The sequence below is a fragment of the Cottoperca gobio genome, chromosome 16 (assembly GCF_900634415.1).
Source record: "Cottoperca gobio chromosome 16, fCotGob3.1, whole genome shotgun sequence".
NCBI lineage: Eukaryota > Metazoa > Chordata > Actinopteri > Perciformes > Bovichtidae > Cottoperca > Cottoperca gobio.
In genome coordinates, this window is record NC_041370.1 from 1,827,984 (window position 1) to 1,852,030 (window position 24,047).

Below are 24,047 nucleotides of genomic sequence, written 5' to 3' on the forward strand. Positions count from 1 at the left end.
ACCAGGAATAAACGAAATCACCCCAAAAACATTAACTTACCCGTCAAAAAAACATCCAAATTCACAAAAATATATTAAAAAAACACCAATTAGAGCCATTAAACATGGCCACCGTACAGAAGACAATGCGTTTCAAGGAACATAACCTTTCCTCTGCACCATGCTGGTGACTAAATCAACATTTATGCAGGTATTTAACAGCTAAAAGCGATTTTGTCTCCATCCATCACTTTTGTTTTTGTCCAGTGTGACGAACAGGAATGTGTGTTTGTCTGAAGCCCCCCTCAAAGCGATGAGGTTTTCTTTATAGTTAATATGTAGAGTCATGCACACTTTTGTGATAGCAATTCATCTTAACAAGTTTCCCTCCTCCCTCTCATCTTCTCAAGGACTTCTCGGTACGGCTCATCTCCTCGTTGAAGGGCTGTAGAGACCGTCTCCGCCCTGCACAGGTCAACTCCAGCTGAGTCACAACCAGGTGAAAGTGAAAGTTGAGACAGCGAGGGCTGCAGGCGGAAGTCATTGAGACATTTCCAAGACCAGAATAATGATAAAGTACTGCACTAAATCCTCTTTGAAGAAATCACTGCATGCGGTTTTTCCAAACAATAAACCGAGACAAGAGCATAAGAAGAGTTAGTGTCGTCCTGCCTCATACTTGTGATTCTATTTCCATCTTCCCAGCACCTCAGCGTTGCCACTCTGCTTGTAATTTAGGTCATCTTATCATTTAAGCCTATTCCCCCGTCACTCTGGATAACACAACGCAGATGTAAAGAAACGCTCTCGTGTTCTCCGTCAGATGTGGAGAAACCATAATGTTCTCGCTGGTGTGTGCACGGCAGTCATATGGGTTATAAACACCACTTTAATCTGCCCTTTTGGCTTTCTGTCCAACGAGAGCAGATAGTTGTATTAAAATAGATAATATGACGGGCCAAGCTGGGCTGGACGGTAGCACCTGCCAGACAGACCTATATAGCAGATTGAGACATGCAGAGGTAATCCAAGGGTTTAAATCTCTGCTCGTACACATGATTATCACTTTTCTTTCTTTCTGTTTTTGTTGGCTTATTCTGGGCATTAGACAGACAAAGTGATTTTCTGTCCAGTGAATCCACTCTGAGCACTGCCAGTCTTTAAACCGCACTCAGATGGAGCGATGGTAATTCATTGGTAATATGTGGTTTATTGCTTTCAATTGCAATATTTAGTTTTTACCGTGGAGTCAGCAGGGTAGAAAGGAACTGTCTGAAGAGATTCATTCTCATTTCAGCAGAGTTACACGTAGCTGACACTCGTCTTCACTTGGAAAAAAAAGAAGATAAACCTACAATTGTGCATCTTTTTTGTCTTCTAAACGGAGCAATAAATCCACTTTCTGTCTCAAACTGAAGCACGGCGTGCTCACAACACAGATTACGTTCTTTGGTTATGCAAGAAATGTTTCACTCTCTTGCCAATTTCCAAACAATGGAGTCATTTCAGAAGAATATCCACAGAGGGAGATTGGTTTGAGATGATTGGATCAGTTGTTTTTTACAGAAAACAATTCAAGGAAATCCACACACACACAGGTTTAAATATAGGCATTTAATAAAGTAAGATGAAAAACAAATCAGTCATTTATGAACAAGATAGCAGATAAACAAATCTGTCAATGCTGAATGTCTGTATCATGTACATCCTCCTTTTCCTGGCATAAGAAGCATTGCTTTGTGCGTAGTGCATCTATACAGTTACATTTATACACAACAACAGTGCCGTATTTGAGTGACACTAATCCCCAGAACTAGATAAAATGATAAAATCAAACCAGCGCACACAAACGTCCTTGACCTAAATATTCACAAGATTACAACGATCAGGTGAGCATTCTCTTTGTCGATGGTGAGAACGTTACTGAGGCACATATTTGTCAGTGTTTTCTGTGTGGGTGAAAAATAATATAAAAAAGAGAAATCAAAGCATCTTCTGATTGAACACACATGTGTTGTAATTGCATGATAAAATAATATCAAAAGAAAGACCGTGATCCAATTTGGACCTGAAAAAACCTTGTTTTTAAGTAAGAAATGGGAAAAGATACATTCCTATGTACATTATGGGATGTCTCCTGCACCGCTACATGATCATTTAAAGCAGTACCCATAAAATAAAGCACATATCCAATGCAACACCTTAAAGAACACACAAAAATGTCCAGAATTTAACCATTTGAGGATCAGAAATGATTCTGCTACTCTATTCCATATATTTATTGCAAGTATCAAAAGCTTCGCAGTCTACAGTTACAGCCAACGCTGACTTGGCAGTCTTGATCCTCTGAGGGGAAGCAGAAATAGCAACCCCAGGGTCAGAAGGGCAAATGTTTACTTGGCTTTTATTGGCAAGTGAATTCAAACATGCACACTTGTACGATATGGATGATTAAACAAGCACCTCATATGTTTTGACAATGCAGTAACCTGTGTCGAACTCACACTGGCTTCATGTGTTCATTTTTTAAATCTGTGAAAATCAACTGTTGTATAATTACATGCTTATATACAAAATAACTGTGCTAGGTAAGTGTCCGTTTGCTTATTCAAAGTAAATATGCACAGCAACCATGAGAGAGCTCTGACTACAAGTTTCTTTCTATTCCAAGATCATGAGATATTCATTCGTTAGCAAAGTGGGTGCTAAGATGTAACTTTCCACTCTAAAATTAGATGAGGGCGAGCACCAGCCCAACAAACTGGCTCTGATTCGCCTTCAGAAGGGGCTTTGAATAGAGGTCTGTGAGTATCCCGATGGGGTCCATAGTGCGGAAGAACTCAGTCGATATGGAGGCCCCCTTTCACCTCTTCCTTAAATAAGTTTCATGGTGAACCTGCCACCGTCACCTCCTTCACCTCCTCCACCACCCATTGAAGGCCGAGGAACAAAGTCAATAGTAGCCGTGTGCTTTATCTGGCCTTTGCTCTGGCTCCAGAAAAACATGAAGACAAAACAGATGGCCACTGAGCTGAGGAAAGACAGGAAGCCCATGGTGGTGGCGATGATCAGAGTCTTTGCGTCAAACGGGTAGGGTTTGGCCATTTGAGCTGAGGAGTTGGCAGCTTGGGAGTTTGAAGGCTCTTCCCAGCCCTCCTCTGAGAAGAAGGGGATGGTTCGGTTACGAGGGAGCCCCTTCACATACAGACCAACAGTTAGGCTGTCGTTGCCGGCTGCATTGCCCGCCAGGCACTGATATGTCCCACTGTCCTGAACTTGGGCAAAACGCACCTCGAGAGTACCATTGAACAAAACTCTGATTCGTCCTGTTGGAGAAACCACATTTTTATGGGATGAGATCCAGGTGATAGATGGGAATGGATCCCCTTCAGCCTTACAAGAGAAGAGAACCGTAGTGCCCTCTTCTACTCTCGCCTCCTGCGGCCTGCGGTCCATGATGCGGGCAGGGCGGCAGGTAAACAGCCTCGGGAGCTCCTTCTCGGAGAAGTCTCTGAATTCACGCTGTCTTACTGCATCAGGACACGAACAAGTTGGCTGATGTCCATCAAAGTTCAGGCGCAATCGGCGACGGACCACCCATAGAAGCCGGCAGTCACATGCTAGGGGATTCCCATCCAACCGCAACACTTGAAGGTTCCCCACAGAGTGGAACACGCTCTCCTCCAAAGTAGTGAGCTGATTGGATGTCACATTAAGCATGCGGAAGTAGGCCAGGCCCCTAAAGGCCGCCGGCTCTATTCGTAGCAGGCTCCCTCCTGCTAGGTGTAACTCCTGCAGTCTCAGGAGGTCCCCTAGCAGATTACCTTGAATAACAGTGATTGGGTTGTAGGACAGGTCCAGGTAGCGCAGATACACAAGGTGACGAAGTGCCGAGTAAGGAACAGCACTTATGTTGCAGCTGCTGATGACAAGCGAGGTCAAATTCAGACCAATCAGGCTGTTGCTCGCCACAGTGTCCAGTGTTGGCCAGTTTGCAATCAGGAGGCTACGCAGACGGTGTAGTCGTCGGAAAGCGTTGTTGGGAAGTGTAGAAATGGTAAGTCGTAGCATGCGAAGACGTGCCAGGCTCTGGAGCTGGGACAATGCCTCGGTAGGAACAGAGGTCAGGTTGCTGCGGTCTAAGTTGAGCTCTTGCAGACTCTGCAGACCGTAGAAAGCCCGCTGGGAGATGAAGACCAAGTCATTCTCCTCGGCTTCCAGCGTTTGCAGGTTCACCATTTCTTTGAATGTATAGTCCAAGAAGACCAGAATCTCATTCTGGCTCAAATCCAGAAAGCGCAGACTGGATAGGCCAGAAAACACCCCAACCGGGATGATCTTGAGTCGGTTATTCTTAATCCGAAGCGTCCTGAGATTCTGTAGGCCCTGGAAAGCCTCCACCTCAATCATGGAGATTATGTTATCACTGAGATCCAACTCTTGAAGTTGCAGGAGGCCAGAGAACTGGCGGCGCCCAACAGTCTTAATCTTATTGTGGGATAAATCCAAACGCCTGGCATCGCTGGAAAAGCCCTCTGGCACTGAGTTCAAATGTTTGCCAGAGCAGATCACTTCTTTAGCCTCAGGTCGACACACACAGCGTGAAGGACAGCCTCCTGCAGATACACCCAGTCCAAACTGGAGCAGGATGCTCCAAGCCCCCCATCGGACGACTGACTCCACAAACATCTTACCCCCAGCCTGAAAAGAGAAACACACAAATGTTTAATCTTGTGTATTCAAAAGAAATACAGTGTTAGCAAGCAAGATATGTTTGTGTTGCATTTATTCAAGACGTACCGTTTCAGTCTCGAAGTGCAGATTCTCATAACCAGTGGCAGTCAAGTTGGAATGAGATTTGAGTTAAGTCCTCTGTAGAGATGTGGTTCCGTCAATAACATGCTCTTTATAGTGGCCTGGACAGAACAGAGAGAGAGAGAAACAAAAAGAGTGAATAAGGGAGGATATAAACCACTGTCCCCCTTCAGTTTCTATTCAGTTAACCCCACGGCAGTCTATTGGTGTGTCCTTATGTCCGGAAGTTTCAGCTTCTGGTAGAATAGAAACTCTAGATACTCTGTTGCTTTGCTTGAGCTTTTGAGTAGTTTTTAAAAGGTGTTTTTGTGGAGTTTTCTTATCTAAAATAAAAGTCTAGTCCGGGTAGAGTATGCTGTAAAGATTACAAAACACTCTGAGAGAAATGTGTGTCTGTATAAAGAATTCAACCACATCTATAGATCGCCATTGTAAAATCACAATTAGCTTTATATGGCACAAGATTTCATGTTTCAGTGTTTCAAAGTGAGAAATAAATCACAAACATGTCACTAATTGATGCCGGATCTGCTTTAATTACTGCCGTGAACGAAGATCTGAATGACAGTTAGAGTTATGAATCTGAAGTTAAGTGAAGCCAGCTGAGAATACACTTAAATAATACAATGGGTTTGAATAATGAAGGTTTAAAAAATAAATAAATCATAATTCAGTTGAGAAGACATAGGGTAGAAACATAGAGTTTGTACAGCTCAAGTAGAACAATGTGCTCAGAACCGAATAAATCCTAAATCATGAACGTGAAGAGACGGATCCAAAAAGACATTTTAAATAAACAATCGTGTTATTTATGATAAACTGCACATTTGTGAGGAAAGGAGTCTATAAAAGCCCCACTGATGTGACATGCTGCACAGTGAAATATTACATAATTACATTATCCTGCCGGTGTCTGGCCTTTACGGTTGCATTAACAGGTGCTGGGAAAGTATCTGATGTAAATGATGTATTTCTCTCTCCAACAACCAGCGCTGACACCTGCTACAGAGCGTGCAACAAGGGTAACTAACCTTACAATATCAACTCTTATTCTTTCCACAGCACCTACAAGGTCCCACATCTGTTCCCCAGAACACAGACTGCACTCAAATACAGCAAAGTTGTTTAAAAATAATCTGAGGTATTAAATATTATACTCAAAATTACAACTGAGACAATCCGATTGCAGCCTAACCTGCAGCAGCTGCAGCTTTTCACTCCACCATCAGTTTGTGGGCTCGCCCTCGCTGCAGCTTCTCCTCTGACTGGCAGAGTTGTCGACAGTCCCGGAGCTGCTCTGTCTTTATCTCGTCCCTGCTCTTCATGCACCAGCTCTTATACTGGCTGGCCGGGAGCGCTGACTCACAAGCCAACACTTGTGCACTTAGACTCCCAGGACTCCTGTTGGACCGATATATCAGAGAGCAGACACACCAGACACCGATACTGGCAAGAAAACCATATTACGCTACTTTCCTTTCGTCATTGTTTAGTTGTTCTTGGCCTGGTGTGGTTCATTCCACTCTTAAATATTCAGTTGTTCCTACATGATCAGGTGGTTTTATTGTCCCATGATGCTCTTCAAGACACAACCTCTCTTTCTCTTGAATCCAATCATTCAGATATTAACAAATAGATTATTGACTTCGGCCAATGCGTTGGTTCTTTTGATCTCCACAAAACCCGCTCGAACGTGATTGGTCAATGCGACAAACGACACCAGAGCGCTTCCGATACCGGAATCTTGTCCCGTTGCCGCCATAATCTTCATTCATCTGCTTGAAGAGATTGACTGGCATCAAATATTGTTACACATGGGACGGGCTCACAATATAAATGTGTTCCCCCCTGAGCTGAACTTGTGAGAGACAGAGACCGGCAGGTGTGTGATATCTGGGCTGTCAGTTGCTCAGGCCTTCCGGCCAATCAGGATCAGGGATCGGGATCGCCCCCTCCCCTGCATCTCTGCACACATCATAAAGCTGCAGGCCAGCCAAAGGTCGCGACCTCAGAGTCACGGCCGGGACTGACCCCGTCCTTCAAATTAGTAAGTGAGGGAATAGATGCATTTGCAATTTCAACATCTATTTCTCACCCTGCGTGGAGCGAAGTCACAGGAGTGTCCTGTTGCAGTGTTAATTACACTAACTGTGTTCTGTCACGCACGGCCACTGGTTGTTACTGAAACAGAGAGAACTTAAAACACATTAAACTCCTCTCAGGAATATAATACAGAACTGGAATCTAAGTGCAGAATCATAATGTTTTTAGGGACAGTAGGCGACACTTCCATCATCAGTCCCTCGATTCAGAGTCTTTGTTCGTTTTCCAGCTTTGAGTCAGAAACCCTGAAAATACAGGCAGAAAAGGTTTGTCCATCTGGACGCTAATTGGCTGACAGTAAACATCATGAAACATTTAATGTCTGTAACCTTTTTGCATAACAGAAAGACCTCCACCGTCCTGAAGCCGAGCGGGAGTCAACTCTTACCTAATGATGATGCCAATCGGATGTAGCTTCCCTTCAGACAATCCTTTGGCAGCATCTAACCGTCTTTTGGTTGAACTCCCACCATCGCTTAGGTTTTTTTTAAATAATTCAACTTCTCCGTCTGCGTTTGCGTCCTCTGTGATCAGACGACACTCGTTGCGTGTCTCGGCTCTTATCGTCGAACATCAATCTGTGGATAGTTGCCTCCCCGCGTTAAAATTAGGACTTTCTTCACCGACTGCACACAGCTGCACATTTAGTCATCGCTTGGCTCTGCGCGGTTCCCTCGACGGTTGGGATTATGAAAGGATTATATTGATCAAACGACTAATGAAATTAAAAAACAATCAAACAAATGATTTTATTAGGAATCACATCGTTGATGTTTCTGCGTGTGGACAAAGTGTTCCCGTCGACGTGTGTGTTTGCTCATTATAATGCAGCAGCTCAGCTTCATTCAAACTGCTAACACGATGCTCTGGATCATCAGGGTCATTATCGTTCTGAAGTCCAGGAGCGAAGAAGAGGCCATGATTCTGATGCTTTGAGAAGCACCTTATCTGCAGTTCCTGTTAACTGGGGACCTGCAGCAAAATGTGAAACACTGTGACAGCAGAAACTCCCCTTTGCAACAGGTACATGAAGCAGGAACATGACCTCACACACTCTTTGTTTCCTTGTGAGTTTGGAAGCCCTGAGCATGAATCCCTGGCCGAGCAGCCCATCTGACAGAGAGCGTCTGAGCCCGGCTGGGTTTTCTGATACTTGTCAAAGAGCTATTTTTAGCTCGTCACAGTGGGAAAGACAAGAGCCCGGCTCAAATCCCCAATTAAAGCGGCTGGGACAGAACAACAGTGCGGGGATCACGGAGCGTGAGCTTGTGCCTTTGCACTTGTGTGTGTTTTCTGTGTGATGGAGTTGGTGTGTGTGTGTTTCTTATGGGCTTCGGGCACCTGCTGCAGTGTGACGGCCCCTGAGACCTTCTGCATGCAAGCAGCAAATATTAAATGTTTTGCTGGCAGAACAGCTGTCGGGTGTATAACAGGAAAACAAGAGTCCCCTGGTCTCTCCCCTTTGGGTTCGTCGGGGAAAGGACTCGTAAACGTGTCAGGAGCCGCATCTATGCTAAATAAACTAATTAATGTCGGGAATGCAAAGGAAGTACAGGAAAGATGTTTCCAACTCCAAGAGGAGTCTGTGACAGACTCAAAAGTAAGAGGTTTAATATTTAAATACATGGACATGGAAGAAAGACAGCTTATCTTCTTGTGGATATGCACAACAGCTGCAGAATCAATATATTTATTTACTGTTTGCAGATTGAACAGTAGTTGATTTAGTACATCTCGACATAAAAATATGTGTATTTAGTGAATTTAAAAAAACTAATATAATGCACAGTAAATATAATATCTATATTTATAATAAACACACAGTTTTATCATATTTCTGATACATTATGATGCATGATCACATCTTAAATGAATAGCTCAACTCGGTGAATGACACAAAGGTGTGCAGGTGAAAGCTGAGCACATGCTGTTATCACACAATCCAGTTCTAATCTTTACATAACTTCAGAACGTAATGTTTGCACTCGTTGCAGAACCTTTTACGGACAGTGTGGAGGTTAAGCGAGAAATTTCTAATCCGATCATTTTTTTTTTTCAAAGGCTGTGAGGAAAATGCAGACCCATGAATACTAATGCTGCCAAGGAAGCGTGTGTGTGCTCGCCCGGTTGCATTGCTAAAATTGGCATGTGGGGGGAGAGATAAAGAAAAGTGTGCCAGTGTGGCTGCGAGCTTGTGTCTGTTACAAATAGGATTATATTAATTGTGGCCTCAGTGCCTTCACGTTGAGACGTATTTATTTAAAGTGTACTTGCTTATTCTGAAATGGTAAATGTTTGTGTGTGTGTGTGTGTGTGTGTGTGTGTGTGTGTGTGTGTGTGTGTGTGTGTGTGTGTGGTTTGTGTGCAGATGCATAATTTCTTAGAGTGTGTGTAGTTTTTCTCTTTGCTTTTGTTGCTTTTACTTGTTGCTGTGATGCATTTTAAAGGAGACATATCATGGAAAAAATCTTTTTCAGTGTTCGTGCGATAACAATCTGCGTGTGTGTGCTCCCTCCCATCTTACAGACTGTGAAATAAGACGACACGGTCACTTTCGTGTGGGCTGCCTCAGTCCGGATACATGCGATTCAACAAGCCATTCACATGTGGCTCCACTTCCTACGTCACATCTGAGGATCTCCACCAACGTCTTGAGAACCACCTTTGCAAAGGTGCACCATATCTTTCTCGTAAGCCAATCAGAGCAGACTGGGCTTGTATGAAGTATGAAATGTGACGGTGGGGGGGACGCATCATAAGTATGGGTGTGTTTCACACCCATGTACCGTGTGGGGGAAGTGGGTCTTGTTCCAGACTGCGTGTTGGGTAAAGCACTCTGCTGTAATTTCTCATTTTGACGAGGAGAGAGTTAAGACTCTGTGCGACGTCACGCAAAGTGCTCCGTCTGCAATATTAATAATAGCACAAATAAATGAGGGAAGGGAATTAGTCTCAGCGCAGCGCCTATGTGATGTGACAAATTAGGTCGTCTCAGATAACAGCGATGATGCGTCGGATCGGTCACGCATTAAAGTGGAGCTGACTGATGGGACACAGAGGGATCTTGACCCGGAACAGGTCAAACACTACATCAGGACAACGTACTGAACTTCAGCTGCAATTAACTCCTTGTGTGGTGAAGGCAGACTGTCGGTGTGTGTTGTTACATATCAAACATGTGCCTCATGTTTCTTTTATAGAAGGACTGACATTCACTCAGTCCAGGGGGAGAAGATGTGCTCAGATGTAAAAAGCTGTACGACTACGCTTGTGGAAAATAGAACATTTTCTCACACAGCAAGAGTAAACAAGTATTTGCGGAAGCAGAAGTTAAGAAGCAATAAGAATAAAATGGAGGAGAAACATGAGGTAGAAGGTGAACAAATACATGTTCACAAGAAGGAGAAAAGGAGAGCAAGAAAGCAAGTGGGAGAAACAGAAGGGGACGAAAGCACGAGGAGATCCAAGAGGGGAAAAGAGCATTGAGGTGAAAAGACGGGGAAACAAAGACGGATTGGAAATACCTACTCGAGTACAATACTTCAGTAAATTCAGTTACTTTCTTCAATCTACCGAAAAACAGAAGTTATGTGCACGAGATGTCCACTTTCCATGACTCAACAAGTTTCCCGTTCTGCAGGTTGAGAGGAAATGAGGCAAGAAATCACTTTTGTAATTTCTTTTTGTTGCTGTTTCACAGAAAAGCGATCAGCTCCATAATCTCCCTGTAGTGTGCAGGTGGAGCTTTTCTCTTTGGCACACGTACCGGCCTGCATGCTAATCTGACGGACCGATCCACAATCCCACCTGTTCTCCGACCGAGCCGCAAAGACAAAAGAGGAGGGGCACGCGCGTCAGAGCCCGTGCTGTGTTGGACTGCAGGCGTCCTGTAACGGCGACACATGCGACACACTGCTATTACTTATAGAAAACAATGGAGACTGTATAGGATAGATTAATATATTTATTTGAGCTTTTATTCTTCCTCTTGCATTCACTGCATTTGTACTGCTGTCTTAGATAACAACAGTTACATTTTATATAGAGGTTTGTGGGATATAAAATGTGCAGAAGTGCTTCAACAAAAGCAGGAGACCTTTAACCCCTTCTGTGACATGTACACCCACATGGATGTTACCCTCCACTCAGAGAGCAGAGGAGCCCGTTGGAGGAAATATATTCAACAATAACAAGATAAGCTCGTTGCCTTCACGACATTAGTGACTGAGACACTTCACATGTTTTCTGAGATGCTCAGGGAGGGGCTAAGGTTGGGCAACTAGTGTGAAATTAAAGGTTAATGTTGGGAAACACTGTGACGGTTAAAAGAGAGGAGCATCGACAGAACTGGATCGAGGTGTTGAAGTCTGACGCTTGTTCAGCTGACTCTCTGTGAAGCGTACAACACCGTCTATTCAAAGGTCCTTGATTGGGGTGAGAAAAACCTCACCAGAAATCCCTTTAAGAGGTTTTGTGTTGGTATAACAACATCACACTACTTCTGCCTTTGCTACTTCGAGGGGACCGTCGCACAACTGCAAGAGGTCACTTGTCAAGAACGCTTGAACGGCGATTGTTTCAAGCATTGGAACAAATTACCAATGCTGTCATTGTTTCTGCTGGTAATAGTCTTGGAGTTTTGTCCTTTCGCAGAGAGGGCGTGATGCATGAGGAGGGAAACGCTGCGGTACAAACTCTGCAGAGCTGTTGGTGTGAGAAGAAAGATCCTTTGACCTGCTCGTTTCTCTGCTTCTACGTATCCTCTCTACAGCATTTGCTTGCATTACTTTTACATCATCACATCAATCACTTAGTTTTTCTTTTGATAATATACGATTGGACCCCCGTGAAGGACTAGCCAACTCGTCAAGGACCCTCCTCTTCCCCATTGCATGCTAAACAGGCTCCAACCCCCATGACCTTGGCTGAATGGGTATAGAAAATGGACACAAGCCAGTTAATGGTGGCTTTTACATTTGATGTTGTCCTCTGCTGGACAGGAAGGGATGTTTCCAATAGCAGCAAGAGCCGTTTGTCTGAAGTGAATAGAGGAAGAGATGGCGAGGTTGTTAAGAGTTCAGAGTGATTCAGGCGAACAAGTTCATACTTTGAGACGTCAAACAACATCTAGAGTTCAAAATGTCTGCACTGGTGGTACACAAAGCCCGTCGTCATAGCCTCCTGGTACCACCTCACTTCCTCCCGGATCTCTCTCTCTTTCTAAAGTCTCTCGTATGGCTTTGTCGTCTTTATGCAATTAATCGTACGAATGAGGATAAGGGCGCACTTCTGTACAGTCTGTCCTCAAAGGCATTCATGGATGCTCTCACACCCCCACACACCGGGTCAATCACAGATTCTTCTGTCATGCTTTGAAAAGTTATGTTAAGTGTGTTATTCAATGTTTTTCTTATGCATTTAGAGGTATAAACTTGGCAGATGGGCACCAAAAAGAGCGCCACCTAAAGGAAATCAATCTGCATCCGCTAAAACAGAGACAAAGAGGAAAGCTAAGTTGTTCTATAGAAGTATCCAGGGCGCCGCCAGAGTGTCCTGCTCCTCACCCACCACCCTGCCCTGGTCCTCCCTGCCACACCTGTCCCGTGTTCCCTAATTAAGCACCAGTGTACCTACAGGCCACCTTCCCTAATCTCTGATGATTAGCCGGATCCTCTGCATTGCCTTGCCTTAGCGTTCAAACTGTTCCTACCTGTCAGTCTGTGCCCCTGTTCTGTAAACTTGCCTCGCATGTTATTACCCTTCGATTCCTGTAAAGTTCCTTTAATTCTGTCTTGCTGTGTCTGCATTTGGCTCGTCCTCCTTGTTGCCGCCGTACAAGAACCCTGACACTGAGCATATATGACTTGAATGGTGGATAGTTCTGCAGATAACTGAAGCTACAGGAAGTAAGACTCATGGATAGGGTTTAGTGCTGCTTGAGTCTTGTGTAGATTATGCAAAATGCCTGTGAGGCAAGAAGCATGCTTTGAAAACAAGAATATAATGAAACTGTAAAGGACATACGCGTCTTGAAAAGAGAAACATGGCATGAAAGAAAAAGATGCATCATGAAGAAATACGAAGATGCTTTTTTCATGGCCAAACACAAGGCCACGGCTGACACAAGCCCAGGGCTAGTACCATTCAACTATGCATTCATGCCCTGACTGCATTTCTCCAGTGGCAGTCAACATCTGATCTTCCTATTCATCTTCAAAAGACTTCAAATGACTGGGTGGCCTGAATAGAGCTTCTGTGCCAGTGGGTGTAAAAGTGCTGTGCACCACAGATTCTGGCCTGGATAGATGCGTTCATGTGCAAACCCTCGACGAGAAGACGAACTCAACTCCGCAATCAATTTATATAAAAACGATGATGTGCAAAAAAACAAGAGCAGCACTGGAAATAACTGTGGTGTTAATCTCACGGCCGTTAAGACTGAGAGTGTGGTGGGAAGATGCATTGTTCCAGGCTCAGATACATCTCCTCCCAGACAGCTCGCCAACATCTCCGGCTAAGCCCGGTGTTAAGGCGCCGCTGTTGGAAGGAAGTCAAAGCTGCAGTGAAAAACTCACGAAGTTCTTCAAATGGGACAATGAGTGTACAAGCAGCATATGGCTTTCTGAGACAGATGTGTTTATAAAACATTGGAACATCTAAAATGCATTTAAATGAGGAGTTATTCAAGAAGTATGTGTTTCCAACGTAAGTAGAAAAATGAAATAGCCAAAGAAGAACCCAGAGTTCATGTGAGGTTTCCAAGGCGAGGCTTAGACCTCTGGTCTCTGCTGCCAGAGCATTTTGGCAAAGTTTACAAACTGGGCTCGTGGTACTTAGTTGTAAGGAAACTAAAGAGCTCCGAAAATGGAAAGAGAACCTTGAGCTTGAGGGTCAAATGTTGACCTTGAAAATAGCAGTTAAATAAAAAGACTTATTGTAAGTGATGTGACGGGAAGCTTCGGAAACATCAAGCGCAACTCACATTGCAAATACAAAATGTGTGAAACTGAAGTATTGATCTGTAGCTGCAGGACATTTACAAAACCTTTCAGATCTTCCAAACAGGAAACAAAGCTAACCCATGACCAAAGCTTTACCCGCTGTACCCTGGAACATCTCATCCAGGTGAGTTTGTGACAGTGCACACTTAATGACCCCACATTTCTTCTGACCTCAATGCTAATGCGTATTGATTGACTGGGCAGTTGAGATTTGGGAGCACTAATGAATGCAGAAACAAAACCAGGGGGGGCACATCTAAAAGAAAAAAAACAATGCATATCATTGCACCAACAAACCACTATGTTAGTGTTGCGTGCACAGCATAGACGCTAAGAAGTGCAATGCCTGGCTGCTACCACTGAGGCCATGAAGGCAAAGAACCTCGTTAAAGACTTGTCATACTGTATTCTTCTTTGAAGCTGAAATCAATTTAAGTCTGGAGCAGCCGCCCAATATAAGGGTGCAGATAAATCCTCCCCTAACAAGGAGACTGACATACTTCCTGTGCATAAAATGCCCTCTGATTAAATTGCCCATTTGGCAGAATCCCATGCGTCAAATCCTTGGTTCTCCCTTGATGGTGATCTGCTCCTTCAGAGCCACATTGCAACTCATGTGATGTGTGTCCTCGTTATGAAAGGAGGAGAGGACGCAGAGTTTGCTGCTGGAGTTCACCTCCGCACCCTCACTGAAACGCTGATCCTGGCTTATATCAGACGGCAGGTGACACGATAATCAAATCCAACGGGAGGAGTTTGGAAACGATACAGTTTTTGGGTGACAAACGGGTTTGACCGGAGTCACTGTGAAAGGGAAACATCTTGATTTAAAAAAAAGGCTCACTCTGTCCCAGGGAGGGGGGGGGGGGGGGGAAGGAGGCTGCAGCTACTGATGTCTGTAATCCTGCTGTTAAAACACATTCTGCTGTGGCCCTTTTTAGGTTTATGGAACAAACTATCCTGAGGATTACTGTTCACAAGGACAGAGTCCGACGCCACAACAAGACAGATTTACAACAACAAAGCAACGAGGCTGAATAGTAAAGTAGAAATGGGACATTGTTCTAAGAGATATCTGATCTGGCAAAAACTCAGGAAATACAAATATAAATATAGGTCAACATCGCAGCAGTGGTGTGTTTATAATGGGGTTTAACAGGGCAGTCCCCACACCCGGGGGAGGACAACAATACCACAACAAATACTAATAATAAAACCAGCCGACAACATATGAACAGCTTAAACTTAAAGCAGCCGATAGGAACAATTGAAGAATCCGTATTACCACAGACACACAGCACAGCAGCTGTGTGTAGGAATGCTATAAATACTGTGTTATAGTGATGCAGGAGTATCACAGCTGTGTCCACCAACAAGTGAAACTGATGAAAACCTGAAAAGTACTTTTTTTACACAGAAGTATTGAAATAAGTGTGTAAATGATGAAGTGCAGAGTGAACTCACCAGCTGAAGCTTTCAGGGAAGGAAACATCGCAGCAGAGCTTCCACCTCTTTAACGCTCATCGTCCGTCGCCAACAGAAAAACGTGTTCATCTCTGTTCAGGACACTTCCCCTCTTCCTCCTCTTCCTCTTCTGCCTACATTCAACCAGACTTTTCCAACATCTGTCGCATCAGAGTCGCGCGCTAACTTCGCCCTCCTCCTTCATTAATTTCCTTTTCCCACTGCCGAATACCTCGGGGAGTTTTTGGATAATTGCGCTACTAAAATAATTTAGGTCGACTGTGCCTGAGTCTTCCTTGTTGTGTGTAATGATGCTGCTCTGACCGCAGATCTGCTGATGCTGCGCCCTGCGCATCCACATCCCTCCGCTCAGCTGGAGCAAACATCCCCCAGATTTAGAGCTGGATAAGCGCCATGTGTCGGGCTCGTAATGCTTTAAATCCCCATGTAACTGGTAGAGTAACGAAGAACGGGTCCATTACAGCTTCATCCAACATGCATCAAGTCGTTACTTTTGTTACCCGGACCTCGCTATATATGTATTCAACAAAGATAAATCCCATTATCGCTTTTAACGCACACATTTCCACTACTTATGTGTCACGTGCACGAGGACATGTGCGCTTTTTCTAATGTTGATGGATTTGGTAGAGACAGAATATGATCACATTCACATTAAATCAAATGATGTAGATTTACAAATGGTAAAACAGCATTTTCTGTGTCCATGTTGCACTTCTCTGATAAATTACTTCACTTTGCATTCATAAAATTGAATGGATAATTAACCCAGCTGACAGAACTGGCAGCAGATTGACCAGAAACCTGTGAACCTGGCAGCTTTAGAGAACCGTTTGCATGTTAAGGAACCACAACATCCCAGAAACAACGTGATATTCCTGTTATCTAACATTTATTCTTATTTCTGGCAATTCCCTTTGGTTTATCCGTCTTTGACACTTACGGTAAGTGTATTAACTTTCATTAAATGTTTTTATTAAAAGCAGAACTTTCCATTAGACTAATGGGAAATTAGTTTGGGTTCTTTTTGTACTTTTTGCCACCATTCCTGATGTCCCTGCACTCCAACATTTACAGCCTGTTGTCTGCTGGCGTGTGCTTCCTGCCTCTGTTGCTGTGTTCACAGCTCTCAAATCATTTGCTGAGCACAATGTCATCATGACCGTTAATGAAGGCCAAAGAAAACAAGACCCGAGTTGTGATTGACAAACATTTTAGTTTATATGGTGTTGCTGTCCCTGAAATACAAGATAGTCTTTAAGATAAGAACAGAACGAAGAGTAGAGCTTCACTGTGTGCTTCACCCGGCTGCAGTTTCAACAGGCTGATGCACATAAAAGCAGCTTTTTATCAACAAAGTAACTGTTAAAACACATCCAAGGTGCCGGAGACGTGCACATAATAATAATAATAATATGGGTGGCAAAATCCCCAAGCTGTCAGCTCTGAGGGGATTTGGGATTTTTTTTTGTTATCCGCCACACTGAGTGAGTGCTGGCATGTTTCCAGGACAGTACATTACTACCACAGCTTGGCGGGAGAGATAGGCAGATATGCACGGGTAAGCCAAATCTCTGGATTGAACAACAGCTGGGTACAATAAAGATGAGTAGGCTACCACTAGTAGAGGTGAGGAATACCCCTTTCCATTTCTGACACATGCATACAGATGCACAAATAAATGTTAAAACATCTGGATGCCCCTTGTGACAATCCATCAAGCTATACTTAGTTCAGTTCAGTCATCCTGGAAGGGAATTATCTTTACAAACCAGGATCATCAGGGTCTTCCATGACAGCGTACAGCTGTTGTTTATCAGTGCACTTCTGATTGACGATGCTGCAAAATAAGAATCATTCAGAGCAAAGTGAATCCTTCTCATCAGCGTCTAGTTTAGCTTCCCCCGGTGGACTGACCTTTTCTCCGCAGTCAAAACAACAGAGACACTCCCTACTGCTGGCTGAAAACTCACCTGCTTAACATGGCCCTCACGTTGCAGATAAACAAACTCACACACACTCATTTGTACTTACAGTACTTGTGAGGACTTTCTGGTACGCAGTGTCTGCCAGGGAAAGTTAGTATAGCTGTTCTGAAAGGCTCCACTGGAAGCCTGCCATCATGGAGACTCATTAGAAACCACAAGTTCATTTCTATTTTATATTTATGATTGTTGACTTTTGCAGCATTTTTCTTTTCTCTTACTATGCTGTGTGTGTCTGTTATGCACCAAAATACAAAAGCATTTACTGATTTCAGGGATAACTGCACACACTTTCAGACAGTCTTTACACAAAGGTGTTATCGTCTTACACTCGATTGTTTTACATTTCATTTTCATTTTCCACTTTGCTGACGCTTTTGTCCAAAGCGACTTACAATGAGTGCAAACAATCAATACAACTCCAATCTTGCAAGTACAATAGCTTCAAATAAGCCAAAGCAATTTAAGTGCTACATTAAGAAATAAGAATGTATTTATTTTTATTATTGGCCAAGGTGCTGTCAAAACAGAAGGGTTTCCAGTCTGCGACAGAAGATGTGAAGACTGTGGAGGTCGTTCCACCATCGTGGAGCAGGACAGCAAACAGGTGGTTTTATTTGAGGGGTATCTGGGTCCCACTCGCAGTGAGGGAGCAGCGAGCTGATTGTACACAGGAGACGTGACAAAAGTACTTGCATGAAGTAGGACTGGTCTCACTGCCCTTTGTTTTAGCTGCATCATTGTTGAAAAAGAGAAATGGTACATGTCCACTGGAGCTGTCATTTCCACACTTCCCATTCATTGTCTATGTAAGCAGCCGTGCAATGACTTCTGGTAGGGCTCCAATGCATTTCGAGTGACGGAGCATCACATTGGCCGTGCATAATTTGAGGTCTAGGCTACAAATCAACACATTTCAGTACATATTATTTTCGTAATAAGAGAAAAGAGTTGCCATGTTGGTCCCATTTGAAATTCAGGAGCAGAAAGACAGCTAGCGAAAGCGTTCGTCCAATCAGGCGTCTTGTCCCTAGTGACACGGCCATCAAGCATCAAATGCTGGGAAGCAGGACAACAACACGGCTGGCTGTAAACTTGTACAACCCAAGTCTTATCTCCAAATGCTAACTATGATGGAAACAGAGCAGCAGAATGTTCACCGATGCTTTAGTGCATGTTTGGCTGACAGCCTGTGATGTCCTCAAATATTTGAAATACTTCATGTGCAATAAAGACCTTTTGGTACAATGTGATGTCTTTTAAACATCACTGCTCCGGTGGGTTTCCGTCACAGCACAGTTGGTTTTCCGCCCCAACATACCCACCAAATGGGAGCAAACGTACCTCCAAGGCCGTAGTTGAACTATTCAAGCATTCAACTGTTGAAGAAACATTTTCTCAGTGAATGAATCTCAGCATAAAATGCAAAGTCACCCATCCAAAGAGACCTTCCCTCTGGATGTAAGCATGTGTGCCTGTCAGGCAGGAACAAGTACACCTAAAAAAGGCAAACAGAGACTCAGGTGAGAGCAGATATCCAAATCCAAGGCTGTCCGTGGAGATGGACAGAACTGAAACTAAATCTACTTTGACAAGTTGGGTTCAAAACTCTTCATTCTCCTAAAAGTTATTTTTATTAGGACAAGTTGTCTCAAACCACCGAGGGATCTTTGGAGACTCGCCAGAAAAATGTCAGTCTGTTTTTAAAACACTCCTGACAATTGACCTTTTTGTTTACGTGTGAAAAGAGACATCTGTGGACTTAACGTGATCATAACATAACCTGGTCTGTGGTAACCTTTGAGCCAAACATTTCCACCTCCTTCAAGAAGACATCGGCATCCACATAGCCAACTATTCAAAGACAAGAAGAACTAGGAAGCAAGAAGGATAAAACAGCAACACAGGACTTGAACAAAGAGATTTGACATGCAGGTCATCCTGCTTTCATCGACCTCTAAAGCAGCCTTCTCGTGTGCTTACTGTAGATTTGTTTACAGCAACTTCCACATGGACGAGAGCAACACTTTTGCAAGTATGTACACAAAGTGTTGCGGACAGCGCCCACATGGTATCAGAATATGGCGAGTCCTTAAAGAAGGAAGAATTGATGCCTGACTTTGACACCAGAGACACATCCAGAAGTAATCGGTCTCATCTGGGGAGTTGGCATCCATTATCCTTTATCACCCTCTGGACAACCTTTACATTTTACACATGACTGAAATGGCGCTTAAGAATAATAGCAATATATTATTCTTCCATTCAACACTTTTCTATTATGGAGTTTGATAAATAGTCTTTTGGGGCCAACAGGAGGGATGTCGGCTTTTATTCTTATGGATTTAGCTGTGTTGAAGTTTTCATACATTTGAGATCAAACCAAACACCTGCCAGAATAAAATCTGTATTATTTTAGGTTACTTTTGCAACCGATTGTAACTTCGTCAACAACTTTAGAGCGGTCTTTGATAAGGTATCCACTCAGTAGCTGTCGAAAGGGTTTATGCAATCAGGGATATTCCTCGCAACGCTGAGATTGTTTCCTGAGCCTTAAGAAGATTTTCGGGATGCTTTTAGTTCTGCATTTTGGCTCCCAGTTGGCAACGCTGGATTGGGGCTCAACCTCACTTTCCATTTTAATTAATCCTCATTCTCCTGTGGTTCTCTGATTATAGGGGGGTAGCCTTGCGCTTCCTCTTTTCCTTGAAGCAGAACATGAAGCATCTGCCAGGCAGAAAGCTTCTCTTAATGGACGAGAGGATTGGACTGTGGATGCACAGGAAAGTGCAAAGGTTATTAAGTTTTACAACAGTCAGCACACAGCAACATCAAATGAGTTCAGCGTTCTACAACTTAATGAATCGGGTGTATTTTTAGTTCTTGAGATGCCTGGAGAAAACAGAGTACAGACAGCTCATCGATACATCGACAGTGTCGCCCGAAGGTGAACAGACACTCTACATGAAACTGCATCAGTCAATGTTTTGGGAGGACAGTAGTACACTTGATAAATTCCAGAGGGGTCTAATTAGATTTGGTCCCTTCGGAGGGGGTCAGCACTACCTAAATTAAGCAATGAGAAACTGGAGCCAATTAGGAGGAAGGAAGCATGAAGCCTGACCTTTGGCCCCCGGGAGGAGCGCCTGTCAAAATCCTAAAACTAACTTACAGCACTTGCACCAGATTGGTAGCTGTTTACTTTATATATACATAACGCAGCCGCTTAGGGAAATCCTATTATAAATATCAGGTGTAGAATCATATCTGTTTCTTGGCCTTACAATTTGAACCTGATTTGCTTCCAACGCTTGAAATGTGTGTTTGTAAAGAGTAGTTTCTGCATGATGAGGCAGGAATGTGACCAGATTCTCAACAGCATGTCGTCGCTTTGCTCGACAAAAATCAACAGCTGACGTCCATCGTGTCCATATGCATGTGAGGAGAATAATTTGCAGGTTGGTTACCTCCGAGTGCTCTCTTCTGTTTTCCTTTCTCTTTCTGATTTAAATCCTGTTTGATTTGATGGTACAAACTAAGAGACATAAAGGGGGGTGGGATTCAAACTGTTGTGTTCTTTAATTTGGAGTCGGAGCTTCTATCTTGAATCAATCCAGTAAACTTCTTAATTATCTCAAAGCATTTATTAAAGTGATAAGACAGCATAGGAAATACACACGGCCATGGACAATTCTATTTCCACATTTAAGTAGTTTCTCTGTCTCTCAGTTCAATGGAATCGCGTCGTCTAAAAGTTACACATTCTTCATATATTCTTCCGCTCGGGCGTTGTCCTCTCCCATTGGTTGGCTGGGGCCAGGTCCGGTTGGCCGCTTGTTGGCGCATAAGCATGTCCACGCCTCTTAGCGCTGATGTCTTCCTTGGGATTCTTCAGTCGCCCTCTAGAGGAGGGGAGTACCTCCAGCATGTGAACACTAACATTTATTTACCTGCGCAGTGAATACATTCAGTACATAATACTTATTTTCAGTAGTAAACAAATACATATAGTAGTTCATTATTACAAATTGTAGTAAACAAATACACATTAATACATTCAGAAATTAATTATATCACAAAACCCACAACACTGCAATAACATCATTTTATAACCAATGTTGGATCTTTAGCCAGCAGATCATATAATCTTTAGCCTGTAATTTTCCATTTTTGGTGTTCATGTTTAAAGCTGCATTAATCAGAGGGTTTTTTTTAGCGTCCTTTAGCTAAACCTTTTGGGAGTTAGGATTATTAGTGTAGATTTTATATCATCAAAGCTACGGTGGGTAAGATTAGAGAAACCATCAAGAGTTAACTAGATTTCAAAATAATCCAACCAAAAATCAGAGACTCTTTTCCAACGAGCTCCAAAAGTTTGACAGCCCGTCTCTTCAGGATTCCCCCTGAAGCCACTCCCCCAAATTATCATTATGAACATTAACAACAAACATGACTATTGTCACAGCTGTCAAGATAGTTGCTTGTGGAAGACGGTGACGCTTCATTTCAGCCGAATGAATATGCGACAGCCACAGATACCAGTATCTATTTACACAAATATGACAAAACGTATTTTCTGAAAAACATTACCCACCCCGGCTTTAAGAACCCAATTACAAGCATTATTAATTGTTTAAATCATGAAAATAATTACGTCAATTAGCAGGTTCAGCCTTGTGTTTTGTTTTTGTTTTTGTTCTTTAAATGTTCATTTAAGGATTGTGGTTTCAATGTCAAAAAGTACTCAAGTACCAACCGAATTTAGAATTTAGTTTCCATACAACTAAAATGCATTCTCAATCACGTTCCAAGGCAAGCGTATTTAATCCCGGATTAATTTAATACAGTCGGTTTTAAAAGTGTGGTTAATGTTGTAAATAAAATAAAAATTCCATATAAAATGCAACAAAACTACTTGTTTGTGTTTTAGCAACAAAACTACTCGTTTGTGTTAAAACAACAAAACTACTTGTTTACATTAAAGCAACAAAACTACTTGTTTGTGTTAAAGCAACAAAACTACTTGTTTGTGTTAAAACAACAAAACTACTTGTTTGTGTTAAAACAACAAAACTACTTGTTTATGTTCAACCAACAAAACTTCTTGTTTGTGTTAAAACAACAAAACCACTTGTTTACATTAAAACAACAAAACTACTTGTTTGTGTTAAAACAACAAAACTACTTGTTTACATTAAAGCAACAAAACTTCTTGTTTGTGTTAAAACAACAAAACTACTTGTTTACATTAAAGCAACAAAACTTCTTGTTTGTGTTAAAGCAACAAAACTACTTGTTTGTGTTAAAACAACAAAACTACTTGTTTACATTAAAACAACAAAACTACTTGTTTATGTTCAACCAACAAAACTTCTTGTTTGTGTTAAAACAACAAAACTACTTGTTTACATTAAAGCAACAAAACTTCTTGTTTGTGTTAAAACAACAAAACTACTTGTTTACATTAAAGCAACAAAACTTCTTGTTTGTGTTAAAGCAACAAAACTTCTCGTTTTTGTTAAAACAACAAAACTACTTGTTTACATTAAAGCAACAAAACCTCTAGTTTGTGTTAAAGCAACAAAACTTCTTGTTTGTGTTAAAGCAACAAAACTTCTTGTTTGTGTTAAAACAAAACTACTTGTTTGTGTTAAAGCAACAAAACTTCTTGTTTGTGTTAAAGCAACAAAACTACTTGTTTGTGTTAAAACAACAAAACTACTTGTTTGTGTTAAAACAACAAAACTACTTGTTTGTGTTAAAACAATAAAACTACTTGTTTGTGTTAAAGCAACAAAACTACATGTTTTTGTTAAAACAACAAAACTACTTGTTTGTGTTAAAGCAACAAAACTACTTGTTTGTGTTAAAGCAACAAAACTACTTGTTTGTGTTCAACCAACAAAACTTCTTGTTTGTGTTAAAACAACAAAACTACTTGTTTGTGTTAAAACAACAAAACTACTTGTTTACATTAAAACAACAAAACTACTTGTTTGTGTTAAAACAACAAAACTACTTGTTTACATTAAAGCAACAAAACTTCTTGTTTGTGTTAAAGCAACAAAACTACTTGTTTGTGTTAAAGCAACAAAACTACTTGTTTGTGTTAAAACAACAAAACTACTTGTTTACATTAAAACAACAAAACTACTTGTTTATGTTCAACCAACAAAACTTCTTGTTTGTGTTAAAACAACAAAACTACTTGTTTACATTAAAGCAACAAAACCTCTTGTTTGTGTTAAAGCAACAAAACTTCTTGTTTGTGTTAAAGCAACAAAACGTCTTGTTTGTGTTAAAGCAACAAAACTACTTGTTTGTGTTAAAGCAACAAAACGTCTTGTTTGTGTTAAAACAACAAAACTACTTGTTTGTGTTAAAGCAACAAAACTTCTTGTTTGTGTTAAAACAACAAAACTACTTGTTTGTGTTAAAACAACAAAACTACTTGTTTGTGTTAAAACAATAAAACTACTTGTTTGTGTTAAAACAACAAAACTACTTGTTTGTGTTAAAACAACAAAACTACTTGTTTATTTTTAAGCAACAAAACTACTTGTTTTTGTCTAAGCAACAAAACTACTTGTTTACATTAAAGCAACAAAACTACTTGTTTGTGTTAAAACAACAAAACTTCTCGTTTTTGTTAAAGCAACAAAACTACTTGTTTGTGTTA

The 24,047-nt window shown here is 42.0% G+C and overlaps 1 protein-coding gene across 1 annotated transcript; it reads right to left on the reverse strand.

Moving 5' to 3' along the window:
• Nucleotides 1–1,584: 1,584 nt before the first annotated feature.
• On the reverse strand, nt 1,585–15,494 carry lingo4b (leucine rich repeat and Ig domain containing 4b). Its single transcript, XM_029450862.1, has 3 exons — nt 15,363–15,494; nt 4,780–4,895; nt 1,585–4,680 (listed from the first exon to the last, which is right to left on the reverse strand). The coding sequence occupies exon 3, from the start codon at nt 4,666–4,668 to the stop codon at nt 2,854–2,856; it is 1,815 nt and encodes a 604-aa protein (XP_029306722.1). The 5' UTR covers nt 4,669–4,680; nt 4,780–4,895; nt 15,363–15,494; the 3' UTR covers nt 1,585–2,853.
• Between the last annotated feature and the right edge of the window lie 8,553 nt (nt 15,495–24,047).